Raw genomic sequence first — 26,390 nt, 5'->3', positions numbered from 1 at the left:
ATTATTAAAATAAAATAAAAAAGTCTCAAATAACTGAATAACTCTTCAGATTTGGGTTGAATTGGGAGTCTTATAATGACTGGCCTAACACTGAACCTGCGCCTCGTTCAGATGATTAACGCTGCCAGATTCGTCATATTGGAAAGAGCAAAGACCAGCAGCCGCCAGTTTCCCTCTTAACTGCGTACGTTAGTCCGATTCTTCCCCGTAGCGTAATTAGATTAGATGAATTTAGATGATTAGAAGAATTAGATGAACTACAGGTCCACGGGATTATGCATTAGATTTATTAGACCTTATTCCTCCACTATATCTGTAATGGAACTGCACTGATGAGGATATCGTGCTCTGTCTGGGTCTGAAACTTTGATCTCGTGTTAAAAATAGTCCTTGGCAACTGCTGCAAGAGGGAGGGTGAATCAAAGAACCCTAAAAAGGACTTCAGAGCAAGATGTAATACTATTTTACGTGAAAGTAGCTTTTTAAAATGCAATAAAATAAATAATTGCTAAAAAAATGATATAAGTTATATAGATTAAATAATGCTTTTTGTTGTTGTTGTTTAATATGTACATGTGCCATCGGTGTATAAAAGGCTGATATGCTGAACCTCTGACAGAATTTCGCTACATCCAAGAAAGTGTTGTACTTCAAACTTTCAGCCTTTTCACCTGACTGTTAGCTACACAAGTCAGAAACGTCCTGTTTCCACCGAATCTGGTCAAATTCCATGCAAAAACAACCCCTGGCTAACCCCCCAAACCCCAAACCTAAGTTATTTCCTCTTTAGAATACCCCGTTTCTTCTCATCCCTTTGCAAACTGGGCAGAATGAGTTTGAAAACTGAGGTAAATGCTATATATAGTCTTAAGGGTCTCCATACATGGGGTGGGAGAGGGAGAAGGCATTCCCTAAGTGAGGGCATTATTTTTGTGACCATCAGCAAGAGCCTTCCAAGTGCTCTCGGGCTGGTCTTCCAACGCTCAACGCTGTTCATTTCTCTTGGGGTAAGTCGCAGTTTATATTCATTATTCCGTCAACGTTTCTGCTTACTGAAGCTCCCCCGGTGTGTCTTCGGCCACAGGGAGCACTTTTAATGATAGGTAACCTACGTGGGGAAAGAAATGAAGACATTGTGAGGGTGGCTGTGGGACAGGTGTCCACGTTCCACCCAGAGGACTGTGTTTGTGCTGGGGAGCCAGCGAGGCTACCTTAGTCTAGGTGGGAAAATTGGCTAACGTGCTCGGGAAGTTGGGAAGCTATTTCTTTTAGAACCTATTTTGTACTTGTTAGAAGGTTTGGCCTGCTTATTTATTATTATTATTATTATTAATAATTAATTAATTTATTTATTTCTGTGTAAATAAAAATATGTATATATATATATATATAAAAGTTAACAAGAGACACCCTCCCTGTGTGAAGCCTAGTCTATTTCTGGAATTCAAAGGTCAGGGATTCATTTGTCTCGCTTGCACTTTTCCTCACTCCTCCGTTGCTGTTTTTAGGCTACTGGGCCATTCCTTCTTGGCCTTCTTGGGTGGGCTTTTTGGACACTTTCTCTTGATGAAGCAATGCCCCTGGGAGCCTTTCTGTTTTGACCCCCCACCCCCCACCACCACCAGTTAACCCCCCACATGTAGATAGCTAGCTAATTACCATAGCTAATTGTATTGCCTCAAGTGTAACTAATGGGGGCTAATTAGAATTCCACTGAAAGCAGTTGTCACCAGTTGGTTAATAGACTTGTAATGACCCCTATTACCAGTAACACCAGTAACACCAGTGTACGTGTGTCTACGTAATTTGTGTCACAATCAGCATTTCATGACTGTACATGTTGACTTTGACTAAATGAAACATGGTGTGACTGTCGGGTGTCTCCTGAAGTTTTCCTCAACATACGAGGGCCATGCCGGTTTATCAGCAGAAACAAAAGAAGGTCAGCCAAGAATATCACAGCTCACAACATGTTGTCCAGCAGATCTCGTCAAGGTACGGGACATTTTCTGGCTTTAACCGAATGCTCCAGTTGTGTAGACGGGCAGCGCGCAAACCTGCCACAGATGTTGCGGGAGGCCCAGGCGTGAACCTCCTGCAGCTCTGGCTTTCTCTAATTCTGCTCCTGTCTGAGGCCCATTGACTTGGCAAGTGTCTGTAAGCTTGCTGGCTCTTGTTGAAAGAAAAAAGGCCCTACATGCTTTCCTGCTTTTCAAAAGGCTCTAGACTCGTCAGCATCCTGGTGTGAAAGGATGAATCATTGTGCTGTGGCACTTTAGGTCTGTCCTAGATGCTAGATGTCCTAGATGTTCTAGATGTTCTAGATGTTTGTCGCTGAGAAAATCTATGTTTAGATAAACCGAGTAAACTAACACTGTCTGCTTATTACTGATTACTGATTTTGAGGCAAGCCTTTTCGGGACTAATGCAGAAGTAAATGGCAAACTGTCAGCAAAATTTGTCTAATCAACTTCATTAAAAAAGGGTTTGTGGGTTAAATGGAATGGGAGATGTTTACTGTTTTCTTCAGCAGTTTTGGATCGACCCTGATTGCCAAATCACATGACCTGATGTTTTTAAGGACTTGTTTTTGGACTAATTTAGAATCTCAATTAAAATGAATTGAAATAAAAAGAAATGTTTTTTTCTATTTCCAATAATCCCTCAACATAGTCAATCAGCCACAATCTGTCTGGTATCAAAAATGTTCTTCCTTAGCTTTGCACTGGATCTGCATTTTCCATTTCCATTGACTTTCATTACTTTTTAGCTGCAAAAAAAAAACTTTAGTCAACAAACAAATCTTAGCAAATGCAATTGAATATGTTTGAGGTAAGGATTTAATTTTTCATCCTTTTAAGCCTCCATGATTATTAATTATGAATCTTGATTTTTAATTCATTCATGTCTAGACTAGTATTATGAGGCATGTACGCTTTTCTTCTGACTGTTTATTTGTTTTTGGACAGGAAATCGGTTTCGAAGTCAGTGAAGAAGGAGCAGGTCGAGGCCACTGAGGCTATGGCGGAACCAGCCTACAAGGTGCCAGCTTTCAGGCAGAGGTAAGACTCTGTGGGTTGACATAGTCAGCGAGCTATTTTAAGATGTGTAAGAGTGTAAGAGAGTACCTGAATCAGTATTCCCATCCACTGTAGGTAAAAACGATAGTCCTGCTGCACTGTAAGGTCCTCGGTTTCAGACCTATTGATATGGATCTATTTGGCCCCTGTTCATGTTCATTTTTTTTTTTTAAAGAAATTGAATAATAATGACTTGATAACATGATTAATTTATTCTGCCTGATGTGTTAGTTTAAGACTGGGAGTCACATGGACAAACCCTTTCAAATGTCAAATCCAACCCACGTTTCAGACCACCTGTATGTATGTGTGCGTTTTGTAGGGAACCTGAAGGAATGCAGGAGTATCAGCGCATGGCTGCTCATTTTGGGAGAGATCTGAATAGCCTGCAGCAGGAGCTGCACAGGATTAAGGTGGCCACTCATGAACAAGTGGAAAACATTGAGATTACAAGAGAGGTGAACATCATTTTCTTCACATAGATCCATTTATAGGCTAAACTTTCTTTCAGGACGACTTCCTTCTCCACATTATGCTACATTTGTCTGCAGTACGTTATGAATTTCCATTATTCCAAATATGCAAATGATAGACAGTAATTGCTCACATTTAAACCATGTAAATTCAAAGCTCATCACTAATTTATTGTGGAAGTGACCCAAAAATCTGCAAGCTGTACTAATTATAAGACTTGCCAACTTCACGACACTGGCAGCTGATGACAAACCCGACAATGTAAATCACAAACAAATAGTATGTCCTGTTCCATGTTCCTTTTAGACTCTTAAAGTCCACTGCAATGGAGAATTTCCATTCACTGTGTATGCTAAAAGGCTTCTCAATTGGAAATCTGCTCCACCCTCTTTATACTGTCACAGGTAAAGGAGATGTCAATGAGGAAGGAGTTTCATGCTGACACGCCCAAAGCTCCAGACTTCCTTGTGGGTCTGAGGTCTCACACTGTATGGGAGAAGACCCCAGTTAAACTCTTCTGCACTGTGTCTGGCTCCCCAACTCCCATTGTCAAATGGTTCGAGCTTGTTCCCTTATAACACACTTTCTCAAACAGGCATAATGACATGTCACCTTAAGTCAATTTTTTACAAATTGAAACACAGTGTTTTTTATTCTGTGTAGAACATTCTTGAAAACCTTTGATGAATACTTTAATGCATTTTCTTAATCTAAGTCTTTGTTTTATTATGTTGCAGGTTTAAGAATGATGCCCCCATTGACCCTCTGAGTGCACCTGGAAAGTACAAAATTGAGAGCAAATATGGAGTTCACAGTCTGATTATTAGCAGGTATGAACTAAACCCAACAAACTCTTAGGAAACTTTAAAATTTCTCATCACAAGAACCTTACACATCTTTCTGATTTTCATAAAATCATTTTATTGACCAAAGTGTTACTAAAACAAACCTCATATTGGGAAAAAATGCAATTATATATATTATATATCAGCACTTTCACACAAATTTTTTTTTTTTTCACATTTTGACATAAATTGAATCTGGCAGTTGTTTTTTATATTGTGTCACAATTGCACAATTGAATAGACCAATAGAAATGCTCCAACATGAGTTGAAATAAAATCTTTTCTTCTGCTGTGTATAGATATAAGGATTTAACTGTGTGTAGATATAAGGATTTAATTTTTGTCGCAATAAGTGAAAGAAAACACATAGAACATAGAAGATATAATAGAATATATAAAAACTTAAAAATGCCCGTTATCAACTTATATCTCCAAAATATACTCATATTGTTAAAATATATCTCCATATTTACCAAAATAGCAATTACCAAAATTACCAATATATCATAAACTTCAAGACATTACTTTCAACCTTACTGCAACTTATACCAAAGTGTCTGAAGAAGCCACACCCTCCAGTATGTTCGTGGGAGTTTATTAGTCAGTCACTCCACTCTGTACAATTTCACACTGTGACTATGGCACCCCTGCAAAATACAACTTGAGATCAGAACAGTAAGCGACCATATTACCTAGACTGGAGCTCGTGCTCTGCATTAGCCAGTAAGAGTGAATGGCGTCCCTGTGACAGTGAGAGTTTCCTATTTAGTCTTTAAGAGGGCCTGCCCTCATCTCCAAGACGCCTCAGCTGTTCGTGCTGTACTGCTGAGCTCTGTGTCATTCGATGCTGGAATGCCTGCCATCTGAATCCCACCAACACTACCATTACAGTAGCAAGAGACTCCAACCCTCCAGGTCACTGGCGATATAGCTCTAAATCCAAATCAGCCCTCATTCACTTTCCAGTACCCTTTTTTCTGTTCCTGTAACCCTCTGTAAAAGAGCAAGGGGGGCATAAAAATGTAGGAAAGGTTGTCATGTGCATTTGGGACAGTTCGTATTTTGGTGTCAAGGTACTTGAGAGGCTTTTAAAATAGTCCATGCAGGCTGAAGGTCACATTTCTTCCTTCTATTCTCACTCCCTGGCCTCTCCTTCAAGACCAGCACTGCATTTCTTAGATCTCTCTCCCAGACCAAGACGATCCAGTACTGGGAGATCATGTTCTGCGCTGTGTTTCCCCTTTGCACCTAGGCAACATTGTGTTAACACTGTCCGGTCTTACTGGAGAGGTGTCAGGATTATGGGAGGGGGGTTCTTTCATCAGCTTTATGAAGTCATCTGCAGTAGTGTTTCAACAGAAGAACTGAAAACTATAAGGCAGTCCAGTGTTTATCAGAATACAAATTAACTCTGCCTCCCACAAACTAGTCCATCTATGTTAGATTTTCATTACAGTTTCAATGTTTGGTTGACTGATGCCTAAAATTAAGATCCAGGCCTATATCTCCTAACTAACGTGGATACGGCACTAGCATTGACCTGAATGAGTATACCATATGGCCCAGAATATTTTTAAACAGAATGTTAACATTGTGATTACCAGCTAGGGACACTGGCATTTAATGCAGCTTTGCTGGATACATTGTGGAAATGTTTAGTCTGTTAAAAAGTAGTTTAAATATTTTCTCTCCCCTTTCTTGGTGAAACGTGTAGAGCATGTAAATGATTAATTATTTGAGCAATGGAATCAACTATATCACTACAAATATATAACATTCAAATGAAATATATAACATATAGTATTTATATATGTACATGTATGTGTGTGCATGTATGTATGTATATATAAATATATATAACAGGACTCCGGATTGGCTCCTTGTCTGTGTCAGTGTCATTCTGTGTCATTAGACACTCTTCAGCGTCCCATTACTCCACCCCTTCTCTAAAACAACATGGAGAAATCCTGTAATCGCTGTGGGCAAGAAAACATGCTGTTCTGCCCAAAACTTAATGACAAGAATGACTGAAAAAAGGAGAAAGACCTGCTAATCCGAAGTTAACATTAAAAGCACTTTTCCTAAATGGAGAGAGTGATTATACGCAAAGGGGATGAAGACGGTTGCAGAATTAGAGGTGTTCCTCCTGGACAAATCAGTATGATACACTCTTTGAGTCTTTACATTACAGATCAAGTAGATAAATCTTTACCAATTAAAGAGTTAAGAAAATTAAAACTTTGGGTGAACCACCTTCAGACAAATTTATATGGTTGCTATATGACACTAGATAGAACACAGCTGTCTGTTCAAATGAAGGAACACTGGGTTAGTCTTATGGGCTATTTCTTCCCTGTTGTACCAAACACATACTGAACTGTGAGGTTCAAACTGTGGTGCGAACTAACCCATGACTTTTTTTATACCGTTACATTTCACCTTAGACACAGGAGTTTGATGACTAGATTATAAGTCTTTCTGGAAAAGAGATTTTAGAGGTGTGCTTTAGGTCTGTTGTCAGAAGGCGAATTTAAAGAGAAAGGGGTTCACCACCTTTTAACCGCTAAAGTATTAAGAGTTAGTATTAACTGGTTTTATTCAAGTCAAATAAATACTTGGTGAAAAAATAATACTTTTTTTACATTCAAATCATCACCATATAATGCCCCATTTTTCCTGTGTGTATATAAATTCTTGTTAGGAATTTAATTGATATTTACAGTGTTTTGGGGTTTTTTTTTCTAGGTGCTCAGTAGCGGATTCTGCTGTGTATAGTGCTGTGGCTACCAACCCTGAAGGAAAAATCAAGTCTAAAGCCACAGTGTGTGTGAGAAGTAAGTTTCCCTCCTCATCATCTTCTCCACTTCTTAGCACATTCCACATCTCATCACTGTTTATCCTAACTTTGGTTGTTATTTCTTTCAGGACCAGCCGGAGCAGCAGAGAGCGCTCATTTTCCAGGCCTAGGTGAGAGGGTGGTGAAAGGCATTGGCTCAGACTCAGGTCTGAAGGACTTTTCTTGAGATCATAAGCCACAAATAACACACTCTATCTCAATCACGGGGGCTTCATGAGCTATGGAAACTATGCTGTAGCTACAGTGGATGCCAGGTTTTTCTGTGTGGAGATAGTACACTCTGTTAAACAAACAACATGTCACGTCATCTCTGTTTACCCCAACTCCTACTCCTACCCCCATCCTAATGTATCAGAGTATTCTGGTAGATGATGTAAATAATGAAGCTTACGATGATTAAAGGGTGATCATATGCTTCTTGTGTAGATGACCTGGGCTACAGGGCTAGTAATGCACTGTTTTACAAAGGCATAAATCCAGACCTCAAGCCAACTGAAACTATGGAAGAAATATCTCCCTAATAGTATGAGTAAGGATCTAATCAGTTTTATTTTGTGTCCCTGTAGTGCCCTTGCTGAGTGGTATCCATCGTAGCAAGTTGGAGGTGACCTTCGTGGATAGGTTTGGAGTGTCATTTGGCACTGAAGGCGAGTCAGTAACTCTGGTGGCCAGCTTGGTGGTGGTGCCTGACCTTCCTAACCTGCCACCTGAGGCTATGTGGTATAGAGATGGTAAGAGACCAACTCTTTGTTTGTTTGTATGTGCTGAACATTCTCTGGCATTTTTGCTGTATTTCACATCTTGTAAGAGAAACCACAGAACTGTGAGTCTGTCTGTGCATGTGTAGATACTCTACTGAAGCCATCCAGATGGGCTGAGATGTCTATTGGTGGTGGTGCTGCCAAGCTCACTCTTCCTCACCTAAATAAGGATGATGAGGGTCTGTACACCCTCCGCATCTGGACCAAGGATGGAACCACTGAGCACAGTGCTTACCTGTTTGTCAAAGGTTTGTTAAAGACATGTTTTATCATATGTATTACTGTATGTGGACTGATCAACCATCAGTGAAAAGAATAATGTCCACCATGGACTACTTGAGCCCAGCTAACATATCCATGTAGGCCCCAATATGGGTAGCCCAACTGGAAACCAGAAGGTCTTATTCTTGGGTTTCATGTTGGCCCCATATATGTATGCCCACCAGGGTCACTGATGGGGCCAGGAGGGGTTAAGTATGGGCCCCATCAGGGTTGTACACTGCATACAGAGCTTAGATGGGACTCATGTGAGATTAAGGATGAGCTGTAACACTGGGGCCCATTTGTGAAGCCCAGCTGGGTCCCAGTAAAAAAAAAAATCTCAGAAAAAATCTACAAATCCACCCAGAGCTCCTGCATACCTGGAACCCAAGTTGTATTTTTGTAAGTGTTTTTGTAAGATTGTCAGATTAAAATTCCTCTATAAAATAGACAAATTTCTGATGTTTTGCTATTTTATATTGCAAACACAAATCACAAATCTTTTACATAGTTCCATATTGAGTTTGAACTCTGAAACTGAAAGTACATATTCAATATATCCCTAACTGTGATCCAATACCACAGTCATGTTTCTGGTATTCTATTATTTCTAAAGTGGCACCATTTGTTTCACAGATGCTACTCCCTCAGTGGCCGGGGCCCCTGGAGCTCCCATGGATGTCACGGTCTCTGATGCCAATAAGGATTATGTTCTGGTCTCCTGGAAACCTCCCAACACCACCAATGAACCTCTCATCACTGGTTACTTTGTGGACAGGTTAGTATTGTACTATTTGTTGTACTATACTGCATATATATATATGTAAAGTCATGTGAAAAAGTAATATAATATATTTAAACATATGAACATTTGTTCTTTACTTAAACAGTATTGTAAGATGGAGGTACTAAACATATAAAACTGAAGAAATGTCCTTTAACGATCATTTAATGTGGACACTCCCACATTTCTTACTACTTTAAATGCCTAGAATTAGAATCAGGTGCACCACATTAGCTACAGCTGATTGGAACATCATTAGAAGGGATTTTATTTAAACCTCATACATTTAGTCAGGCTTGCTCTTCAAAAAACATCTAGGAAGAGATTAAAAATGATCTCAGAACCCTTAGAAATCAGTTGTTCCACTGTCCGCTAAATAATTTACAAATGCAACAACTGGCAACATGGCCAGGTCAGACCATCCTAGCAAGTTTAGTCCAACAGCAGTGCCACAAAAAGTCTCCAACACCAACCAAAATTTCATCACAGGATCTACAAGTAGCTCTTGCCATAGCTGAACTCAAAGTGCAGCATCTACCATTAGAAAGACAACACACACATTTGATTTGAATGGGAGGCGTGCAAGGAGAAAACTCTTACTGACAAAAACCATCAGAGCAAAACTTAAGAGAACACCTGGACCAAGACCAACACCAGGACATGTGGAACTATGTGCTTTGGACAAATAAATCCAAAGTTGAAGTATTTGGACACAGGACATATATATAAACGGTAAAGCATGGAGGTGGGAAAAGGTCTGTAGTAGAGCCGGGAGAGCTCTCTAACAAAAAAACCACTAGGACTACTTTATTGTATCAGAGGGTGCTTGAGGGAAATGATCTGCCATCTGCCAAAAACTAAAGCTACACAGCTGAAAAAATCTGCATGGAGGAATGGGAAAACGTTCACACAATTGATGTCGAAGACTGGTAGAGCATTATCAGAAAATGTCTAACAGAAATTTCTTTACCAGCTTTTAGTACCAGCTTTTTTATTTAATACAAAATTAAATAATATATTATAGTCTTTTTTTCTTCTCCTGTTACTTCTGTGAAGATACCGGTGTTTTCGTGTGACACAGATGACATACTACATTTCCCATTATCCTTTTCAGACGCAAGTCTGGAACTAAAGACTGGGTCCAGTGCAATAGTACACCAGTAAAAGTGTGCAAACTGCCTGTGCATGGGCTCACAGAGGGGGCTTCCTATCACTTCCGAGTCCGGGCTGTGAACAGCGCAGGAATCAGCCTGCCCTCCAGGGAGTCCTATGGAGTGACTGCTGCAGAGGTGGAAAGCGATGTAGAAGGTAGGACCTAATGTCATTAAGCAACCAAACCATCTGTCAGGTATTTAGTCCATTCAACTGATTCATTTTTATGTCCACTCCACTGGGTTGTTAGGGATGGACTAAAGTTAAGCCTGCACTTATCCATTCAAAAATACAGGCATATATAAGCAATAGAACAATTAGTGAAGTATGCAAGAAACACACAATCACACATTTCCACTGTACAGAAGTTGGAAATGTGGACTTAATAATTTGGAATTTGATCGTCATATTTCTATACTCGTTGTGTCCAAAGGATGGACAGCAAGTGAAATCTTTTTATAATGTATACATTTTTCTGTATTTGTGTAAATGTAGGATAAACAGTTTTACACAGCATTTATTAAAGTGGCAGGCTTGCTGTATTCAAAAAACATAGATAGAGTGTGTTTCAGCATTTTGTGGTCAGAGATAGTTTTGTTACTTCATCAGACATATATTTAAGCATATATTATTTCAGTTCGACCTGAAATAATCCAAAAATATTATTAATGTTTATTTTCCATCACACTTCAATTCAAAACAGTGATCATGATCCTTATGTGATCATTCTGATAAAATGAAATGCAGTTGTGTATAGTTTACTATATTATAGACTTCTAGCCAGATTGATCTATGGAAATGTTACAGATGATCTTTATTGTCACAACAGTGATTAAAATCGAGGGGAAATATGATATTGTGGTTCGACAGGAGGAACTGCAAGGAGGTACCTTATGCTGGTGATGTCAACTCACTTATCCCCATAGAAGTACTAATGACAAATCTTCCCATCCTTTTTCATTTCCATCTTCTCCATCCTGACCCGCATGTACATTAAAACTTTTAAATAATGTTATGTAACACTAATCACTTTAACATACATAATCTCCTCTGGATAGCTTAAGGATCAGTCAGTCAGTACCTATTGTTGTCATAGCACAATTGCATAGACTGTAGGTAGGTCTATAGGCCTCTATTTATTAAGGCAAGAATGTCTTTTCTGTAGGGCTGCACAATGGTCTTGGTATCAGCAGATAATTGACTAAAACTTTTATTTGACGCATTTATTGTATTTTGGATAGGCAGAGCATTTAGGTGATGCTGAGCTGCTCTGCTGGAATTTCTGCATTTTATTACTTACTGCATTTGTAGCCCTGCACAAATTAATATTACTTAATGGCAAGTGGATATCAGTGTTGGAATTTCCATCGGTAGAAGAATTATCTTTAATGCCCAAAATCTGTATTGGTGCATTCTTACTTTTTGGTTAAGTAAGTTAAACAACACCACTGATGGCATGCATGCTTACTGTCAAAATCTCATTTTAAAATCTCAAGTTTAAAATCACATACATATTATTTCACTGAATTCACTGCCCCTCTCTGAAACATGTTAGTGGGGTTTAATTTTACCCAATAATAATATCACCTCACACATCAAAGAAGCACTTGAAGGAAAGATGTCCGCAAATGCAGGTTCATTTTACAAATGCAGTCTCTTATTTTATAAAATATAATATAAAAGTTTCAGGTTTATTTGTCAGTTGCACAACATGTCAGGACATTTATGCATTGAAATGCTTGTGGTGAGTCTCAAATTGATGCTCTACAGGAGGACAAAACCATATACATACTAAACATTTTCAAATAAAGTTATATAAAAATTGTATTAAGTAAATACAAAATATACACAAAATACAGAATATACAAAGACAGGAGGCATCTGTAGAAAGTCTTGGCTGGTCTGAGGATTGTTCCTTTCAGAACTTTCAGAACTATCTCTTTTTTAAAGCTAATCATCATATTCCCTAACTAACAATAAAGAACCCACTATGCAGACTACCAGATGTTTTTAATACACGTTAACTCTTTTTTAATTTAATCCTCATAATAAAACTGTTTTTTAAAAACTGTGTTGCAGTGCAGTCACTTTAATAACATTACCTAAAAGAAATGAAATACCAGATTGTAACAAGGTGAATGTTTGTTGGTAGTTTCAGAGATTACAGTTTTACTTGAATCACTGATTTTTAAAATGCCTCTCAACTTACACTGTACGTTGTAGGTAGGTGAGGTATATGTATCAGTGGCTCCACAGCCTCAGTTTTAGTCATTTAATCTACATTTTAATTTACATTTGTGGTTAGAGGTTTATATGCACTTATCATGGTCAGTTCTGGGCTTATATCGTTTAATTTTTCTTTTTCTTCACAAGGTTAAAATTGTGGGATGAAAATTATAAACATGGTCAAATAAGACACACCACACACCTAATATGTGGCCAAATGTCTCTTAGCAAGTTGTACCCTGACCACTTTGTTACCTATTAATAAACTTCTGCAAGAATTCTGGTTCAATATATGACCAATTGAGAGTTTCATTAAATGTGTTGATTTCCTGGTTCAACCAACTTTTAAGCAGTCAACTTATTTTTTTAGTTAGGTTGAGTTAAAAAAGGACTTTGGGCAAAAGTTAAAAGGCATGTTATCCTGCTTTATCTGTTCCACATCTTCCTTTGATGTGTGCTTGGGGTCACTGTCCTGTTGGAACTTTTGAGTCCAAGTTTCAACCATATAGCTGATGGTTTGAGGTTATGCGGCATAAGTTTGAGGTCCTCCACCTTTATTATTCCATCCACTTTGTGCAGTGTACCAGTTCCAGAGCATGGTGCAACCATAACCAGTTCCTGGGGTTGAATGACATTTTTACTCCTCCAAAATAACCTCTCACAACACAACTCAATGGTTGTCTCATTTGGCCATTACATTTCATTGCTTTTTCTTTGTCCATGTGCTCAGCTGCAAAACCTTAGTCAAGTTTAAAGATGTTTTTGGGGCAGTGGTTTCTTTCTTAGTCAGCTGTCTCTCAGTCTATGGTAATGTAAAACTCACTTGACTGTAGACAGTGACACCCTTGTTCCAGCAGCTCATGACAGATTTTTGGGTTGTTCCCAACCATCTGAACCAATTTCCATTTATTATCTGAGAGGGTTGGGTTGGGTCTTCTTTCAGAACATAGCAGCGTGGCTACACTTCCTTAGAACTTGTGAGCATGTGTACAGATCTTAGAATCTACAGCTGTTTAGAAATGGCTTCGAAAGACGATCTATGATAATCATTCTAAGATCTTAGATCTTGCCAATATTGCCATGACGTTAATGTCCATGATGAGTTCATGTAAACTTCTGACTGCAACTGAAGCCTGTGTAACAGGTTTATTTCCATTATTATATTATTGATATTGTTATATGATTAAACATACTGATGTAGTAGTAATTCTTACCAAATATTCACCTTGTCTTATCTGGATGTACATAATGTGTAAGTAAGATATGTATGTAAAATGTAAATATTTAAGTAAATCCTTGATGTGTCCTTATGTAGTGTATGTTACGTTGGCGGAGCCTCCAACTGAAGTGCATGCCACAGAAATAAATCAAACATATGTTGTTCTGAGCTGGAAACCGCCTAGCCTCCGTGGACGGGCACCGCTGTGGTACCTCATCGAGAAGGTGTGTTTGGATATTTAGCTTTTCAGTCTGTAACAAGAATGGAGTGTGTAATACAGTAACTTAAACTATAATTCCATAAAGTACTAACCTAGTCTCCCAACAAAGAATCCAAAGATCATCATATGATGGCTGGACTAGTACCACCCTTCACCTCTTTAACAAATCATTTGCTTTAATGTTATTATGCTCACCATGCCCTGTATTTGACATCTAAACTCATTTATTAAGATCTGATATACAGTTTGCCTTTCAGTCGGAAGGAATCACGAGTTATCACATATTAATTTTAACCGGCTTTATGAACCTAATTCGGGCTCGAGTGTGTTTGAAGTGGTTTACACAGCTGACAGCCTGCAGGAATAATCCTCCTTTTTGCTGACGTGCTCTTCACTCTGGCTGTCTTGGTCCCTGCCTCTCAGTCGGTAGGTGACAGTTACTTGTGGCAGAGAGTCAACACAGGTGTGCAGATCCGCTCACCCCGTTACCCCATTTATGACCTGGAGGACAAGAAACAGTACCGTTTCCGCGTTATCGCAGTCAACAAGTACGGCCCGAGTGAGCCATCAGAGCCCTCGGATCTCATCCAGAAAGTGGATCCTTATGGTAAGCAGGTTTCCTCAATCAAAACCACCCCGTAAACCTTGACGCATTGCAAATAAAACTGCATTGGTGGGCCAAAAAAAACGTAGTATTTTATAATGAGGTGAATAGGCATAGAGAAAACCCAGCCATGTATGAGCTACCTCCTCTAAGAGCCTAAAAAGGCTCTTCTGTAAAGTTTCATAAATGTGATCTGTAGAAGTCTAAGATTTTACCTGCTGAAACTTCAACGGCTTCTTTGATAAACGTGTCCCATGCCATGTTTTTCAGCTTCCATCCCAAACATTGGTATGTATGAATGTTTGGATCAATTGCAATAACATCTCCACCAATTTTCCCCATTCCTCTTCAGTTCTGGAGAGGAAGAACATCACAACTTACTTTAGACAGTTATGTTAGTAGAACTGTGACAACTTAGCAGTGTCACCTGCAACTAAACTCATATGGTGTTTGTTGCCTAACACAGACACTTCTTTGACAGCTTGAGAACAACACAGAGATATTTCCAGTCACTGTTTTCTCCCACAACTTCTAAAAGCATCTGCCATCATCCTCTAAAAAGTTTGTTTCAGTGCACAATATTTTTTTGCATTAAAATGTGTGATAGTCTTTCCTTGTCATTTACTGTTTGTTTGTTTTCTTGTTTTTTTTTTTGGACAAAAGGTAAGTCAAACAAAGCAAAACGAGCAAGCAGAAGAATTTTTGTACTTGTCTGAGTTTCTGAGTAAATTCTGAGGTTCTAAATAATGTTTGGCTTTTGTGCAGGAGTTCCCTCGGCTCCAGGTCAGGTGATAGCTTCCAGGAACACCAAAACGTCTGCGTTTGTGCAGTGGGAAGCCCCCAAAAACCTCAAAAACCTCATGGGCTACTATGTGGATTGCTGTGTGGTTGGATCCAAAGTCTGGATGCCCTGTAATCATAGACCCTACAAGCACACCAGGTATTAAGATCACAAATTTGTGTTATTAAGGCTAAGCAGCCTGTGGATTTTGTAATGCATGAAGGCTGTGATGCTTACTTAGTGCGTAAACAGCTCAACATTAACCCTGCCACTGTCTGGACAGGTTTGTGGTCCACGGCCTGATTCCAGGTGAAACCTATATCTTCCGCGTCCAGGCAGTGAATGCCTATGGTCTGAGTGAGGAGTCTCAGGAGTCTGCTCCCCTCTTCATTGATGCTGCTCTTAGTAAGTTTACATCTAGATCTGGTGGTATTTCTATGTCAAGTATCCTGTAGATCCAGAGGGGGGGGGGGGGGGGGGGGGGAATCAGCAGATATCCTTCTGTATGTAATTACAGTCAAGGTAGGATCAGTGTGTTATATTGATCCTACCTTGGTTACCATGTGTAAAAATGTAGTGCTGACACTTAATTGCCAAAATAATGTCATCAGTTTAAGCTCAATTCATAATAATTGTTCAATTTTCAAATATTGTTCAGATTTCAGCTTAAAACTAATCTATAGATAGAACACAATCATTAAGTAGAGATAAATATAAATCCTTGTGTTATCTCATTTAGATGGAGGAGTCGATTATGGTATGTACTTTTTAGTCACAGAGCATAATTAAACTGTAGTAGAGTTAATAATGACCTCAGTAACCCTATTTCCTCACCTATGAACCAAATATTGTCATAGTTCACAATAAAGAATTGAGGTGTGGCACTGCTCTAATTGTGACCAACTCATATTCACTCTTGTCTCAGCAATGGTCAGCTACAGTCACTGAATCCTAATCTTATTATTATACCCTTTGTTTTGCCCCACATTGTGATACAGTACTGCACTCTTAACACACTCCACATCCATAGCATGTAGTCTTCCCATTGCTCCATAAACTAAAACTGTGTTTCTGTTCTCCAGCTGCTCCTTCTGCTCCATATGGCATCTCTCTGCTCAGCTGTGATGGATCCTCAATGACCCTGGCCTGGAAACGCCCCAAAAACACTGGTGGCACCAGGATCACCTCTTACTATTTGGACAAACGAGAGGCAGGCTCTCTGAACTGGAAAGAGGTCAGCCACAGTCCTGCCACTAGCAGGGTGTATAAGGTAAGCACATTGTGGCATTATGACTTTCAGAAAAGAGATCAGATCATCCTGTATCAGTTATTCAAAGTTTTGCAACACTAAAGATACTTTAGTGGAATTAGTAAATATGAGTTTCTCAGATTTCTCTTGAGGTAACGTTTCTGTTGACTCTTTGTACACAGGTGGAGAACCTGACTGCTGGAGTGTTCTATGAGTTTAAGGTCCAGGCTGGCAATCTGGCTGGTGTTGGTCTAGCATCCGAACCCAGCAAGGCTTTTGCCTGTGAGGCGTGGACCATGCCTGAGCCAGGTGAGTATCTGTGGCCTTGTAGCAATATCATCAGAGTTAGGCTCCCCATTTGTTGTTTGTTTGAGAAAAACAAGTTAAATCCAGTGTAAACTATTAAATTAAATGATGATTTTACTAATTAGAAGATACTGATACAAGTAAGTGTCCTCTGTGCTCTTTCATGTCTTTAGGCCCTGCATACGATATCAGTTTCTGGGAGGTGCGGGATAGCTCTCTCCTGCTGCAGTGGAGGGCCCCAGTGTATAACGGTGAAAGCCCCATCACTGGTTACTTTGTGGAAATGGCCAAGAAAGGATCCTCTGATTTTGTTACAGTGAATGCTGAACCTGTGAGCCATCGTTACCTGAAGGTAAGGAACAGCTTTTTTCAACATCTTTGTTTCATATTACTGTAATGTTATACGAACCAATATCCTACACTGCAAATTTGCCAGTGTTAAATCAACACTCTTAGTGTTAAGTTTACACTGACAAATAATAATTGTATTTTGCCTTTTCTCCTGTAGGTAACTGGTCTTGAGACTGGAGCTTTGTATGTGTTTAAAGTACGTGCAGTGAATGCATCAGGAAAAGGAAAGGCCTCCGATGTGTCTGACGCTGTGTGTGTAAAGGCTCTGCCAGGTAGTTGTTTAGATAGACTGCTGTAACACTTTATTAGTTTTCATTTTAGCAACAAATTAACCTGTTTTATGCTTTTAAAATGTTAAAAATGTTTGAAAGACTTGTGCCAATATAATCACATTGATTTATTTCCTCTCTGTAATCTTTCCTCAAAGATACCAAGGAGATTGAATATGGTGTGGATGAAGAGACTGGGGATGTTTTCTTGTCTTTTGAGGCTTCTGAGATTTCCGAGCACTCAAAGTTTACTTGGTCAAAATCCTACAAAGAAATCACTGAGTCCAACAGGATGACTGTTTCAGCTGCTGGAAGACGGTATCTTGCCTTTAACTGTACATCTCTTTAAAATGTCTTAACTATGTTAAAGCAGCATTGTGTAGTAATGTCACCTTAAAATAACAGCTGTAAAATATTTAAATGCTCCACTGACTTGTAATAGGGAGAATGTGGAGGCTCAGAGAGCTGCTACTGCACTATGTAACTTGGAGCTTTGTGAACATCGGTATAAAAAGTAAATTACACTTCACAACTGTAGGGGGAGCCCAAAAGCATTAAACTAAGCATCATTAAACTAATAACGTTCTATTATTAGCCATAACTGGACCTTCTAAGGCACAAGGTCTTCAAACAAACTCAGAGGTTAACCACCGATTGTGATTATGTTGCCTCCAGTTCCAGGCTGACATTTGTGAACCCTGAGAAGGAAGATTTGGGCATCTACTCTGTGGCTGTGAGTGACACAAATGGAGTATCAGCCAGTCACACTATTAGTGAGGAAGGTATGTGACACAGTCACATGGTGGTGTATCCACTTTAATGCTCATTCAGTGTTTGTCAATAACCACGTCAACTACTGTCCTTTCTTTCTAGAACTCAACAAAATGCTTGAACTCAGTTACAACATCAGACATCCAAGTAAGCCCTGATATCTGTGTTTTGGGTTTTTTTTTGCTCTTTTTATTTCTAGCCTGGTGCACAAACATTCTGTCTTTAACAATGACTTGTTCCTTTTAAATTTCAGTTGTTCCCCTGAAGACAGAGCTGAGCTATGAGGTTCTGGAGAAGGGCCATGTGCGTTTCTGGCTGCAGGCCCAGAAGATGTCCCCTGCTGTGTCTTATAGGTTCATCGTCAATGATAAAGAGGTCACCAGTGGTGAGGTACAGACAAATTCCATGACCTCATCTTATCTCAAGCTGTCTGTGACTGTGTGATGCTACAGAACAACTGTTCAAATTTTTGTGTGGAAAATGTGGAAATATACGTGCATATCAAGATGAAGTTCCTTCACCAGTGTTTAAGCAGAGTTTATAGCAAATGTTGTTTGTGTGTATGTGTTTAGGGTCACAAGATTAGCCACGACGCTTCCTCAGGAGTTATTCAGATGACCATTGAACATTTCACCAGGGCCAATGAGGGCACCTACACTCTTCAGATCCACGATGGAAAAGCCAAGAATCAAAGCTCTCTGGTGCTGGTGGGAGATGGTGAGAGCTTGCGTTAATAAACTGTCTGGTTGTCATTGAAGCTTTGGTGATAAAGCATGTTATCTAAGTGTCCTTGCAGGTGTCACTGAGTGAATAGTGCTTTCATTTGTTTGATTTCAGTCTTCAAGGCTGCACTGAAGGAGGCTGAATTCCAGAGAAAGGAACATATTAGGAAACAAGGTTATAAAGGATGCATACACACCTACCCACAATACAACATTGTTTTTTACATTTAAATTTACTTTACATCTCATAGCTGTTCTTTACATTGTGTTATAATTACATGATGAATGGACCAATAGAAATGCTCCAAAATGTCTTGGAATACAATCTTTTGTACTTTGATTTCCATTGAAACTTATGAAGGCGTTTTTTCTTCTCCAAGATACAAGGGTTTGTATCTGACAGTGATGATATATTACCATGTAATTCTGGTAACCTAATACAAAGTTATATATGTTGTATAACATTAGATTAATATAAGCTGTCAAACAACATTTTTTTTGTCAAAATTCTGACAGTCCTGAACTTCTGTTGATTTTGCTTTGCCCAGGTCCCCATTTCTCAGAATACCTGACCTTCCATGTGGATGAGGAGTGCACTGTTATGCTTGTTTGCAAGGTAAAAACACCTTTAAACAAAGGATAATTGTTTTCTTACATAAAGGTCTATGTGTCACAAACATTAAGTTCATTATGGTGCTAAAAATACATGTACTGCTGAACCAGAAAAGAATGAGCGGGCTGTTCATGTGCTTGTTTTGTAGTTGGCCAATGTGAAGAAAGAGACCACATTTGCATGGTTTAAAGATGATGAAGAAATTGTTCTTGATGTACCACCTAACCCAATGTCTGGATCCTGTGCTCTTCCTATCCCCCTGGTAAGCAGCTTTTTCAAAAGGGGAGTTTGAACCCTTGAAGAATCCTTGAATTTTGTCCATGCACTCTATTTTTATCTCAGATCTACTGATTCAGAGGGTTGTTCTGGGTTTCATGTAACATTTAATTTACAGCATTTGGCTGACGGACTGACGGTCTTATCCAGAGCACCTCACATTTGAATCATGTTACACAAGCAAATGTAGAGTTAGGAGTCTTGCCCAAGAATTCTTAATAGTGTAGTGTTGTGTCCTTGCCTGGCCAGAGAATCGAACCCTGCTGTACCATGAGGAAAGCGGCGTTCTTATCCACTATGCTACACCAACTGACACCAACATGACTTATCTTTTACATGACTCTGAATGTATCTTTGATATGACAATTCCTCCTCGACCACTGCATTTGATCTGTTACACAGTTCTCCAGAAAAGACCAGGGAATCTACAAAGCTGTACTGGGCGACGATCGTGGAAAAGATACCTCTGTTTATGACATTTCTGGACAAGGTAATATGTTTACATTTGTAAAGCCCAGCATTTGCTGTTATAAAAATGAGAATACAATTAATAATTCATTGTTTCTTTCCCTGTTTTGCAGTGTTTGAAGATATTATCAATGCCATTGCACACATTGCTGGTATGTTGTTTTTTTTAGTCACATGCAAGGATATTAGCATCTTTAATAAAATCAGCATCAAGTATAGTACATCTGTGTACATGAACTTATTTGTATTAATCTGGTATTAAAATGACCATTTAAAAAGCAAATGTTTGTAGCAATCTAACACCAGTGTTGTGAGAATGCAGTTTCAAACTTTTAATGAATGTTTAGTGAGTGTTGGGTAAGTCCATATGCGAGACATATACACAGGGCTATTTTTGACCCATCATGCAGTGCACTGTCCACTGGCTCTATTTACTAAACACTTTGTGGTTTGTTGCAGGCTCGTCTGCCTCTGACCTGATGTTGCAGTGCACTCCAGAGGGCATCAGACTGCAGTGCTACATGAAGTATTACACTGAGGAGATGAAGACCAGCTGGTTCCACAAGTATGCCCTTGTTTTCCAAGTTTATTTGCATCACTATCTATTTATGTTGTTGTGACATGTCATTTATAATGTATTAATAGCTTAATCGCTGTGTATTACAAATAAATCCACTTCAAGATGTTACATAAACATTGCTCAATATATCAGAGGAGTCTTCCCCTTATTAATGTATGAGCAAAATGAAGCTGTACTGCCTCACAGCAGTCAGATTAATTATACAGAAAATTTTTAAAGAAAAGATTTAATTAAGTAAAGGTGTTGTTCTGGGTTTTAGAGAGAGCAAGATCGCCTCCTCAGAAAAGATGAGGATTGGAGGCACATCTGAGATGGCCTGGATGCAGATCTGTGAGCCAACTGATAGGGAGAAGGGCCATTACACTATTGAGATCAATGACGGCAAAGCTTCCCACACTCGTACCTTCGACCTCTCTGGACAAGGCAAGTCTACATTACTACATTACAGCTTTATGTATTGACCTTAAATGCCTGCCTCTACCTCCCTTCGTTTATCTTTTGTTTATTCAATACAGTACGTTCAGTTCAGACTCCTAAAAGTCCTTGTCTCATTTTTAATACACATTGTGAACGTACTGAAAATACTGGAGTAAATAATAAAAAATTATTGACTCTCTTCTTTCATCCAGCTTACAATGATGCCTATGCAGAATTCCAGAGACTAAAGTAAGAGCAGTATTCATACATATAAAATTTGCTGGATATTTATTTGCCTATTCAAGATTCATTTGCCAGAGTTGTTGCTAATGAGCTCTGATTTCTTCTTTTCAGGGCTGCTGCCTTTGCTGAGAAGAGTGAGTACTGTTCAGTGTGTAGTACTAATCTTAAGTACTATTTTAGGGTGTGCTTAAACCAGCTGATGCCTGGCCATCTTGGTGGCTGTGATATTGCACAGCTTGTGTTTTTATATTCAGCTGAACATAGCATTTATTGATCTAATGTGCTTTTTGCAACACTGCAATGTATATGTGTCGAAAAATGTCTCTTCCCCGCATTCTCTATAGATCGTGGCAGAGTAGTGGGTGGACTGCCAGATGTTGTGACCATTATGGAGTATAAGGTAATACTTAGTATTAGGTAATACAGTAATAAAGTAATGTAACCATAGTCTGTACATTAATTTGAAGGTATATGTTATATCAGTGGTGCCAAAGACTGCATTTATTGAACACTTTAACCCCTTAAACAGCCTATGGCCCGCCAAGAAACTTCTATTACCACAGAATAGCTTGTACCAGTTTGTACAGAAGTGCCTGTAGTTACTGAATAATATGCCTTAGTGTGTAATAAGCCTTTCTGCATTAAAGGGTAAAGTTGTTCTATGCTGTATAAACAGTAAGCATGTGAGTACACATGCGACAGTCTATTTACTACAACCCTGTTATGCCTCAAAATAAACACATTGATTTACTAAGGGTTTGTGGAAAAAATGATAAACTCTTAATTTATTGGCTAGTTTATAGCACTATGACAGGCTCACAGAAGCTGCACATTATAGCATAGTGTTAACACTGTAACCAAAACACTGTAATTACCAGATAGCATGATGTTCTGTAAGCTGAACAGATTTTGGCCTTGCCCCCATTTACTTATCTGAGTCTTGCCATTAATAAAATATGCCAATACTTTCCCTTTTTGTGTTTAGCTCCAGTTTGGTATTCAGCTGGGGTGGGTGTATGTAAATGTTTGGGACATAAATATGGCATGTCAAGACTGTTACTGTTACTGGGTTTTTGGAATTGGCCCGTTTTCCAGCCCTGTTTTGATTATGCTGGATGGTTATCTCCATGTACCAAACTATGCCAAGGAAAATACAGTCTGACATTTAAATAAAACTAAGCCCCTTAATGTTATCACTTCTGCAATGCATTATAATTTTGTAGACTTTGCATCCTTGTCATGTGCATACAGAATGCATTTTCTAGTCATTTAAAAAGGCACATGTACACAGCCCTTACTCAGCCTTGTAACATTGTCAACACATTTTTGCAGACCCTGAGCTTGACATGTACAGTGTGGGGCGACCCCCAGCCTGAGGTCACCTGGTTTAAGAATGAGCAGGAAGTCTTGTCCGATGGCCACAACAAGATCACCTTTGAGAGTGGCAAGTTTGCCAGCCTGACCATCAATTCAGTCACCGTGGACGACTCTGGCAAGTACAGCATCAACGTGCGGAACAAATACGGCGGTGAGTTTGTGGAGATCACTGTCAGCGTCTACAAGCAGGGTGAGGAGATCCCTGAACCCAAACTGGGACAGATGTCTAGGCCTACCCCAGTACCCAAGTCTCCTGCACCACCCTCCAAACCCCAAACTCCTGCACCATCCAGGAAGACCCCCACTCCTACTCCACCCCCCTCTGTTAAGTCTCCAACCCCCACTCCACCTCCATCCGTAAAGTCTCCCACCCCAGCTCCAAAATCCCCAACCCCACCCAGGAGTGCCAAATCCCCCACCCCACCCAGGTTTATGAGGTCCCCCACCCCCACTAAGAAGTAAACAAAATGCTTTTGCTGCCCAGGTTGTTTCAAATGCTGATACTGCAAACATTTACAGATTGCTTACTGCATTAGAAACGTTGATATCCATATAGTTTGTCTTCTTACATTGACTTATGAATCAAATGATCTCTTACTCATTAACCCATTGACCTTTGCATTTATGCATGTTTGCATTTTTGCCATGTTTGATGGGTTCGAGTAGATTGTTTGATCAGCTTAGAACTCAAAACATGGTCTTCACCCTCAAGGTAAATGGCCAGCATAGCTTGCAAGTTTGTGTTCTTATATGTTACACTCTCCAAACTAAAAATATAAAGGTTATGAAGTTGACACTAAAAAGTGCTGTTTACTAAAAACAGACACCATCTTTGGAAATGGCATCATTACCTGTCTCATCTTGTTCTGTAGCTTCCTATTGCTTTGTGTTGCCAAATAAAAACCAGTGATCAACTTCTCTCTGCTGAATGTCTGTGGTCTGTGCATCTTTAGAGAGCTTTCCTAAACAACAGAAAACACAGTTCTTCCATATGGATCAACAGAAGCTTTTATTTGTCTTCATTGTGTAAATAAATGGACCTTCAATTCATTCATATGATATAATTTTGAGTGCAAGTTGTTCTCCTTCTACATGTACTACTTCTACATGAAATAGAAAATCTATCTAGATGAAATATTCCAGGCCTTTGTTCCTGTCTGCATCAAGCTCCTCTGTCTCAATCTCAAGGCGTTTCATGGCGATGAAATACTGCACAAACGGCTCACCCAATGACCCACGGATCACAGCGTCTTCTGCAAGGGCGTCTAAAGCATCCTCCAGTTTAACCGGGATCGTGAACTGTTTCTGCTGGTTTGGAGCTCTGTTAAGACTCTGTTCTATGCTTAGGTTCCGCTTAATACCATCCAGTCCAGCTGCTACGGTGGCTGCCATAACTATGTAAGGGTTTGCCATCGCTGAGCCAAGCCTGTTGTCAATGTGCATTTCCCGCCCACCATGAATCTTCACATTAAAGGCACAACTGTTGTCATTGCAGCCGCATGTGGCGTAGAAGGGGTGCTTCGAATCTTTGCCTTTAGTAAACTGACTGCGGCAGCCAATCCCTGGCGCCAGCAGGCAACTCAAAGCTGGTGAGTGGTGGAGAAGCCCCCCGAGCCATTTCTTGCCAATATCAGACAGCTCCCCAGCGCCTGAGTGGAAAAGACTTTTCCTGCCATTGGCGTCCCATAAGCTGTGGGAGAGTAGTCCTGAGTTGTAGATGGTGTCATCAGTGAGGAAGGTGGCAATGTAGTTATGCTTCCTGGCCATCTCTTTAATTCCAGTCCGAAAGGTGAAGGCACTGTCAGCAGCTTCGATTCCAAACTTAGGCTTGAAGCAGATCTCCATCTGTCCAGGACCGCTGGCAGAGGCAAAGCTGTCCACATCAGTGCCCATGTGGTACATCCCTCTCACCAGCTGCTGTAGGAAGGGCAGGTCATGATTGCTCAGCAAAGTAGTGGCAGGAAAGAATATGACTTTGGGGCCCAAACGTTCTGGCGCTCCCAAGATGCAGCATTCATATGTGAAGGAGGAATAGAAGGAGAACCCCATGCTTTGAAGCTGACCAAGCATCAGCTTAGCAATAAGACGAGGAGAGGTGCGCAGTGGCATTCCAGTGATAGTGCAGGGATCACAAATGATACGAGCAGTGTGTTCAGTCCAGGGGAGGACCCGGAAGGTGGAGAGATCAGGGACCAGAAGTACATCACTGCTAAAATTGGCAGCAGTTGAATGATCAACCTCATTGTCTTTTGGGCTCAGTGTCAGCTCCAGGTAGCTTCTGGGCATGGGCACACCATACACAGCTTTTTCCTGCATTGCCAATAACAGAATCATTAATATGCTCAAACTTACATTTATCCACATAATGTAAATAGGGTATAGGAAACGTAAGCTATCAGTTTCTTCCATTAATGTACACTGAAAAACAGGTCATACAATCAATAGTATCAATTAAGCAGGGAGGTATTTACATGAAAGAAGCGAGTTGGGACCATCTTGGATCTAGACACACCATGGAGATCTGTTGCTTCAAAGCGGACAAAGCCAATGTTTTCCCTGGAGATCTGCTGCTTTATCTGTTCAAGCTCAGAAATGAAGTTTTGAGATCCATGAGCTTCTGTCTGGGAATTGTCCCTGTTATCTAAGAAGCATATAAAAATTAAAAGCATTAAAAACGCTTCAGTAAAACACAGATAGTGTAGAGGTACAATAGATGCACACTGACCTGACTGTGATGACCATGTGTCTCTAGAGTGGGTTCTATCACTGGTGGGGGACCTAATACCAGACGTCCTGCTTGTATGACTGTCGGTCCCAGACGACCCACCAGAATCCCAGCCAGACGAAGCACCTTCTCGTGGTCTTGAGGCTCTTCTGCTACTTGCAAGAATAGGTTTGAATGTTGAAAAGGACTTAGATGGTACCTCATCTGGTCTGCAATCCACCCTCTGTCCGGGCGTGTGGCTGTGGGGACTAACTGGCCGACCTTCGTCCCTTAGCAAGGAGCTCTCTCTTAAAAGATTCTTCAGTTCCTCCACTGTTTGTCTAGAAACACCTCCTTCTGTGACGGGTGGACGGCCCTGGTGGCCTTCTCTACCCCATTCATCATTACTGGCATAGTCCTGGTCCTGGGATTCAGTGGAGACAGTGGGCCGAAAGTGTGGCCCAATAGAAATGATTGTGGGATTGTCAGCAGGACTTGGAGTGGAAAAAGTTGTCTGGGCTATGGGCACAGGGGTCCCTTTTCTGTCCCAGTCTGAAGAGGCTACGTGTTTACCACTAACCTTCACCCCCTTCTTTCTGCTGTGGCTCACATTGCCTCCATCTACTTGGTCTGAATCTGTAGAGGCTGTCTCCTAGATGAACAGAAATGATTCATAGTTAGAAACATGCAGAAATCAGCAAAAACCTAGCACAGCATTCTGTTTTCGCAAAGAAATCTGAAAGACCGTACTTTCTCTGTAGACTCTTCAGATTTTTGCAT

At 40.0% G+C, this 26,390-nt stretch overlaps 2 protein-coding genes across 3 annotated transcripts; one reads left to right on the top strand and one right to left on the bottom strand.

Annotated features, from left to right (window-relative positions):
• Nucleotides 1–1,751: 1,751 nt before the first annotated feature.
• myom2a (myomesin 2a) lies at nt 1,752–23,368 on the top strand. Its single transcript, XM_072661125.1, has 39 exons — nt 1,752–1,801; nt 1,891–1,995; nt 2,970–3,062; nt 3,403–3,538; nt 3,959–4,110; nt 4,292–4,384; nt 7,145–7,233; nt 7,325–7,366; nt 7,823–7,987; nt 8,104–8,265; nt 8,915–9,056; nt 10,177–10,370; nt 11,044–11,100; nt 13,756–13,883; nt 14,303–14,486; nt 14,754–14,771; nt 15,249–15,423; nt 15,548–15,669; nt 16,004–16,021; nt 16,347–16,534; nt 16,696–16,822; nt 16,993–17,171; nt 17,328–17,442; nt 17,598–17,757; nt 18,115–18,221; nt 18,313–18,357; nt 18,464–18,600; nt 18,783–18,927; nt 19,048–19,107; nt 19,481–19,548; nt 19,694–19,807; nt 20,224–20,311; nt 20,403–20,441; nt 20,749–20,854; nt 21,129–21,292; nt 21,499–21,535; nt 21,641–21,663; nt 21,874–21,929; nt 22,862–23,368. Exons 1-39 carry the CDS (start codon nt 1,752–1,754, stop codon nt 23,366–23,368), a joined length of 4,590 nt encoding a protein of 1,529 aa, XP_072517226.1.
• Nucleotides 23,369–23,992: 624 nt separating this feature from the next.
• On the bottom strand, nt 23,993–26,390 carry lgsn (lengsin, lens protein with glutamine synthetase domain). 2 transcript variants are annotated; one of them, XM_072660190.1, is made up of 4 exons: nt 26,357–26,390; nt 25,628–26,243; nt 25,378–25,540; nt 23,993–25,216 (listed from the first exon to the last, which is right to left on the bottom strand). In XM_072660190.1, exons 1-4 carry the CDS (start codon nt 26,388–26,390, stop codon nt 24,032–24,034), a joined length of 1,998 nt encoding a protein of 665 aa, XP_072516291.1. In that variant the 3' UTR covers nt 23,993–24,031. The 2 variants fall into 2 exon arrangements, with proteins under 2 accessions (XP_072516291.1, XP_072516290.1); XM_072660189.1 differs by having other exon boundaries at nt 25,378–25,547; nt 25,632–26,262; nt 26,361–26,390.

The sequence above is a fragment of the Salminus brasiliensis genome, chromosome 17 (genome assembly GCF_030463535.1).
Source record: "Salminus brasiliensis chromosome 17, fSalBra1.hap2, whole genome shotgun sequence".
Classification (NCBI taxonomy): domain Eukaryota; kingdom Metazoa; phylum Chordata; class Actinopteri; order Characiformes; family Bryconidae; genus Salminus; species Salminus brasiliensis.
Note: the sequence above shows the minus strand (reverse complement) of the source record. Positions and strands in the feature narration are given on the sequence as shown.

What these genes read in the sequence shown, in the direction of transcription:
- lgsn (XM_072660189.1), bottom strand. Translation starts at nt 26,390, where the DNA reads ATGCAAAAATCTGAAGAGTCTACAGAGAAA. An exon ending in CTGAAGAGTCTACAGAGAAA is followed by an intron (nt 26,263 to 26,360) that starts GTACGGTCTTTC and finishes CTGTTCATCTAG; the next exon opens with GAGACAGCCTCTACAGATTC. An exon ending in TCCCAACTCGCTTCTTTCAT is followed by an intron (nt 25,217 to 25,377) that starts GTAAATACCTCC and finishes TTGGCAATGCAG; the next exon opens with GAAAAAGCTGTGTATGGTGT.
- myom2a (XM_072661125.1), top strand. Translation starts at nt 1,752, where the DNA reads ATGACCCCTATTACCAGTAACACCAGTAACACCAGTGTACGTGTGTCT. An exon ending in GTGCCAGCTTTCAGGCAGAG is followed by an intron (nt 3,063 to 3,402) that starts GTAAGACTCTGT and finishes TGCGTTTTGTAG; the next exon opens with GGAACCTGAAGGAATGCAGG. An exon ending in GGCTATGTGGTATAGAGATG is followed by an intron (nt 7,988 to 8,103) that starts GTAAGAGACCAA and finishes GTGCATGTGTAG; the next exon opens with ATACTCTACTGAAGCCATCC.